This window comes from Natrix helvetica (assembly GCF_964273705.1).
Source record: "Natrix helvetica genome assembly, chromosome: 10".
In the NCBI taxonomy this organism is placed as follows: domain Eukaryota; kingdom Metazoa; phylum Chordata; class Lepidosauria; order Squamata; family Natricidae; genus Natrix; species Natrix helvetica.
In genome coordinates, this window is record NC_138561.1 from 8,204,420 (window position 1) to 8,210,419 (window position 6,000).

The 6,000-nt window shown below is 46.0% G+C and overlaps 1 protein-coding gene across 1 annotated transcript in view; it reads right to left on the reverse strand.

Annotated features, from left to right (window-relative positions):
* Positions 1 to 5,538, reverse strand: part of CDYL2 (chromodomain Y like 2) — a 75,020-nt gene extending 69,482 nt beyond the window's left edge. Inside the window, exon 1 of the mRNA XM_081963358.1 lies at positions 5,193 to 5,538. Within this exon, the coding sequence (XP_081819484.1) occupies positions 5,193 to 5,216 (24 nt within the window). The 5' untranslated portion in view covers positions 5,217 to 5,538. The remainder of the gene's footprint in view (positions 1 to 5,192) is intronic.
* Positions 5,539 to 6,000: the final 462 nt, after the last annotated feature.

Genomic DNA, 6,000 nt, shown 5'->3' on the forward strand with positions numbered 1-6,000 from the left:
ATTATTATTATTTATTATTCATTAAACATAAAACTCAGTCAACTGAACATTTAAAAATGTGTCACAAATACCATTGACTGGTGCTAATGGTTGATACGGGTTGCTGCCAGCGTCCTAGGTATCAACCAAGTATCTTCTTAAAATATATGATGTTCCCAGTAGCGCAGTTTTTTGCAGTTTTGCTGCGTTATTGCAGGAAGCTGCAATTTCTTGATGTGTTTTATAAAATTCTTGGACATGGTATCAAGTGTCCCGATGACAATGGGTATCACTATTTTTTGTTTATTATTATTATTATTTTTATTAATGAAGCATGAAATTCAAGTCAAGTGAACATTTTAAAGATGTGTCACAAATACCATTGACTGGTGCTAATGCTTGATACGGGTTACTGTCAGCGTCCTAGGTATCAACCAAGTATCGACTTAAAATATATGATGTTCCTAGTAGCGCAGTTTTTTGTGCTTCCACTGGTGTTATTGCAGGAAGCTGCAATTTCTTTATGTATTTTGAAAATTGTTGGACATGGTACCAAGTGCCCCGATGACAATGGGTATCACTGTTACATGTGTCATCCATAGCCATGTAGTTTCGATGTCCAGGTTGCCATATTTCGTGATTTTTTCCCAGTTCTTTTTCTTTGACTCTGGCGTCTCCTGGTACAGCCATATCAATAAACTGTACATTTTGGCCCTTCTACAACTGTGATATCTGGCGTGTTGTGTTCCAAAAGACGATCCGTCTGTATTTGAAAGTCCCACAATATCTTCACCTTCTCATTTTCGGTAACTTTTTCCACTTTGTGCTCCATGACTTTTTGGATAAAGGTACATCTGTATTTTTTACATAATGACCAGTGGATTAATTTAGCAACTCAGTCATGTCTAGCTTTGTAACCAGTTTGTGCAATTTTGCTGCATTCACATATTAAATGTGAAAGAGTTTTTACTTTGTTGTTGCAAAGTCGGCTGCGTTATTGCAGGAAGCGGCAATTTCTTGATGTGGATTGTCAATGGATTTTTGTATTTTTGCTTTCATGGCATTAGTTTGTAGTGCTTGTTCTTGAGCAGCCATTATTAAACCTTCCGTTTCTTTCTTGATGGATCCCATCTTAAGCCATGCCCATGTAAGGTTGTCATCACATTTTCCTTCAATGTTTTTCAAGTGTTGTCCATGCCAAGCTTTGGTTTTCCATCTATTTAATCTGTCATTGTTGTTGTTGTTGTTGTTGTTGTTGTTGTTGTTGTTATATATCTAGCCGGGATTTTTAAATTTTTATTTTGAAACATTTTATTAGGTTATAAAATAAAATACAAAATACAATACAAATTATTTTCTGTAACTCTGTTAATGCATTTGTGATTACTGCATTTGTTTATTTCTAACTGGAAAGTACACCATTATTGTTCCTCAATACCAAGAGTGTTACAAGCGTAAACAAAAAGCTACAGGAAATTAAATGTGTTACATTTGCTTGAGAAGCTGTTTGCCGGGATTCTGACCCAAGAGGTAGAAATTTATGAGAATGGACAACATTGGGAAATGCAATGTCGTTTTATGCTAGCTGAGTGGTGGCCAGAACAGATTTCTGCTTTTGGGGAGGTGGCTAAGAGATGGATTTGAGAAAATTTAGTGTACAGGGACACCTCGGCATTTGACTGCTTCAAAACTCCTCAAATTTACTTGATGCATTTTGATGCGAAAATGCTCTCTGGGCAGTTTCTTTGATATTCAGCACCCTGCAAAAAGAAGAGAGAGATGAATGCACAGGGCAGGCACGAAGTCAGCCATGTTGGAAAACTCGCTGACAGGAAAAAGGACAGGTAGAACGTTTTTTCCTGGCCAAAACAAAGCATCATGTGGTAAGTCACCTGGCGTCAGACTTGGAAGCCATCTTTTATATTGGGCCTTCAGGCCTGCCACATTGTCTCCTGTGGGATTATATGGAGTATGGGTGATATATAGAGTCAAAATAACATTGTTTCCTCAGAGAGTCAAGGCCACCTAGCCCTGCAGCTGCGATGCGATGACTGGGAGGCACCTCCAGTTTTGGATGGTGACTGATTGGATTTGAACCTTATTTTGAGTGATGAAAACCTTGAAACTTTCAGATTCGGGTTTTCCCAGATGTGCCAAAAGGACATCTTTAATAAAATGGAACTTTGAGGAAACTCAAATCTTCTTTCGTTGGGGGTGTTACTTGGACCCCTGTGTTGGTTGTTTGATTTTAGTATCCATTATGCCTCCCAGAACCAATTAATGTTGAATACTGAAGCACCGTTGTACTTTACCATAGTATTTGATATTTTAAAAAAGCACCTGATAAAGAAAATAGGATTTTTGAGTTATGGAATATTTTGTCTGGTGATTGGTTGCTGAATAAGATATAGTAAGGTAAATAAACATGTGTGAGGATAAATAGAATACTTAATAACTGGTTTAGTGTGGTAAGATAATGATGTGGGACGTCCTCTTGGTTGTTTAATGTATTTATGGATGAACATGTGGAAGGATTGTGTTGACTTGGAGACTTTTTTTGTGGTAGGGCCATACGCGCATGTATAATTTTATAGATAGACGATGCCATGTTGTTGGGTGGGAACCTGAATGATTTGAAGTACAGATCATCTCTGTATGGGAAAAGTGAATTGATGAAGAGAAAAAGCCAAGGAATCAGTGGTTGGACGAAGCTAAATGGTTTACAAAATAATGCAGTGGATACATCAATGTATAGACTTGGTGGAATTAAGAATGGATTGCAATAGAAGAAAGATATGGAGAGTTACAGTAAATATGTTGATGTAAAGTAAAGTAGTCTTTTTTTTAGTTTTATGCTTTTAATTTCTTTCATTTACTATCCGCTAAACTTTGTGTACTCTGCAGATTGCTGTTTTTTTTTTAAATTAAAGGATAAAGTGAAGGAAATGGATAGAGGCAGGCAGGATGATATTTGATTGAGACTGTGATCTGCTTTATAGGTATGTTTAATATCAATTGTCCCCTTTGACACAGATCACTTCTTTAATGAAGAATAATTATTTGATGGAAAAGTGGTTGTCTCAATCAAATAGGCTATTTATTCCTAGAATTATAAACACATTAGTCATTTCTCATGGGCTGTGTAGAAAATATGACCTAAACTTCCAACTGGGATTAATCACAACTAATAATAATAATAATAATAATAATAATAATAATAAATATTTATTTCTTAACCGCACCCTCTCCCGAAGGACTCGGGGCGGCGAACAACAAACATAGGAAATAAATATATAGACAAACATACATATACCAAAAACATATACCAAGACATATACAAAACATATACTAGGAGGAGGTGAATTGGTAGATAAAAACAAGTAAAAACACAATGTTTAAAAACCCCTAAGTAAATTGGATGCAATTAAAATATCCCAGATAAAAAACCTGTCAGGAGCGATATAATTGGATCAGAGTTGAGCCGGGCCAGCAACTTGAAATAGGTGGGTCTTGAGCTTTACACGAAAGGAGCGGAGGTCAGAGGTATTCCTAATATCCGGGGGGAGGTCATTCCACAGGGCTGGGCCCGCCACAGAGAAGGCTCTACTCCTAGGCGCCGCCCCCCGGCACCTAAAATATGAACAAGTAATTGATCCAATAATTGGCTACAATTAAACATGCTGCCTGAAAAACTGAATGAATGAACATTAGAGGGGGATAACAAGGGAACAATTTTTAGAACATTCTTCTCCCAGTAAGTCTCTTTCATTGTGGAAAGTATGGAGAAGACGATTCCAAATGATAGAATAACAGAGTTGGAAGGGACCTTGTAGGTCATCTAGTCCAAGAGGAGACCCTACACCATTTCTGACAGACAGCAGTCCAGTCCCTTCTTGAAAGCTTCCAGTGATGAAGCTCCCACAACGTCTGATACTATAGTATTTAATATAATTACATGTTATGGAACATCTGTTGCCTCTTCTCTGAAGAGTTGAGGTAAACTAGGCCATAAGATGAGCTAGGTGGTCAAATGGGATGGTACTTCTAAGAGAAAAATGCGGCCACAGGTGTGCTCTGGAAGTGGTGCCAGATATAATGGTAGGGCATTTTGGCTGGGGTGTGGACGTATCTATGGCACATGAAGTAGCAACCACAGTGAGATCCAAGGCTGCTCCAAAAGAAAGAAGGTGATCAGGTTGAAGAACACCAACAAGCTCAGAGAGGTTCAAGGACCCCACAGTTCAATCCCGAGCAACAAATATTCTTTTCTACTGGTAGACACGGCAAAGAAAGGTTCTACAAAGACTTGATTCTACACACAAGTGACCTAATCTAGCCATAAATAAAATCGGACAGAGGATTGATTGCTGGTACTTCTCTTACCCGGGAAACCCATGGAGAGAAGTCCAGGCTAGCCTTCAGCACCAGAGAGTCAACCAAAGCCATATCCTTGGTGGTCTTCTTCTACCACCCAAAGGCCATCCAACCCCAGAAGCCTTCATTTCTGAGACACCCCCCCCAACCACTAATGCCAACCTGGGACCCCCCCCCCCCAATCCTCCTTGCAAAGCGAGCCCCCTCAAGGGGAGGGGAAGAAAAAAACCACCCGAACATCCAGCATGCATCTGTACCCCTGTAGCTCCTCCCACCCGATCAAGCCCTCCCACTCTCCTTGCCTTGCAGCAGCCCCTTCCCCGCCAGGTTCGACAGTCGCCCCCCCCTCCATTCCCAGAAGAGGAAGAGGAGAAGCAGGAGTTTGTTAGCGCCGGCCAAGACTTCGGCCAGGCGCAGCTTCCCCTTCGGTCACTTTACCTGGACTTTTTTCCGCCCCGGGGGGGAAACCGTCCGGGGTAGTCCAAACTCCCCCACCCCGAGCCCCTGTGCCCCCCCCAGGTCCCCCGATGGGAGCCAGCAGAGGGAGGGGAGGGGCCCCCTCGCTCCCTCCCTCCGGCTCAAGCCGCGGCGGCGGCGCCTGGCTCTGCCTTTCGCCTCCCCGCCTTCGCCTCGCCAGCCCCGCGCCGCGCTTCCTCCGGCAACTCCGACGAGAGAACCCCCCGCGCAAGAGCCGCCCCGGGTGCCCGCAAGCCACCGGGGCGATCCCTCCTCAACCCGCCCCTGCCTCCCCTTCCTTTCCCTCCCTCGTCCGCCTCCCGTCGCCGGCTGGGGCTGCCCTCGGCAAGAAGCCCGGCCAAAAGCTCCGCCGGGCGGCGTACCTCGTAAAGGTCCCCCGAAGCCATGCTGGGCTGGCGGGGGGTGGGTGGGTGGGCAGCGGGGCTCCTGCGCGGCGCTTCTCCTCCTGGCTGGCTCTGCGTGGGCTGGCTGGCGTGGGGAGGGGGGGTCTGCGTGCGCGTGGGGGTGTTTGCCCCCCCACCACTCGCTCCCCCGACCCGAGCGGAGGGGAGAGAAAAAAAAAAAAGCACCCGACAACAACTGTGCAGCCGTGAAGAATGACAGGCTTTGGGCTTTCTCCTGTGCGCAGAATCGGAGGCGAAGGCAGAGGGCGAGAGGCAGCAGCAGCAGCAGCAGCAGGCAGGCAGGCAAGGCTGGCAGGCTGGCGTAACCGGGAGCAGCAACGGGGAAGCAAGAGAGCAGCGCTCCGGCGGCGCCGTGTGGGAGCCAGGGAGGGTAGAAGGCGCGCCCCCGCCAGCCCCCGTGCGCGCGCGCGCGCGTGGCTAGCTGGCTGGCTGCGCGCGGGTGAGACTCTGCCTTCAGGAACCTCCTCCCCCCCCCTTCAACCCCCACCCCCCAGTCCAGGCGACACAAGCGGGAGGGTGGGGGGCGCGACGGGATTAAAAAAAAAAAAGGGGGGGAGGCGGGTTCTCCCGCAGACCTCCCTCCCCTCGGGTAAGGTCGTCGTCCACCCCCACCCCCCCCAACCCTGCACCTGGGGCCACTTCTGCCATTTCGGTCCTGGGGAGCCTGACTTGCCCCACGGAGGTGGCTTGAGGAGGGTGGTCCGGTGGTTGGGTTTTTTCGGAGGGTGGGGGTGGGGGGTGTTGAAAGTCTGCAAGGGTCTGCCGA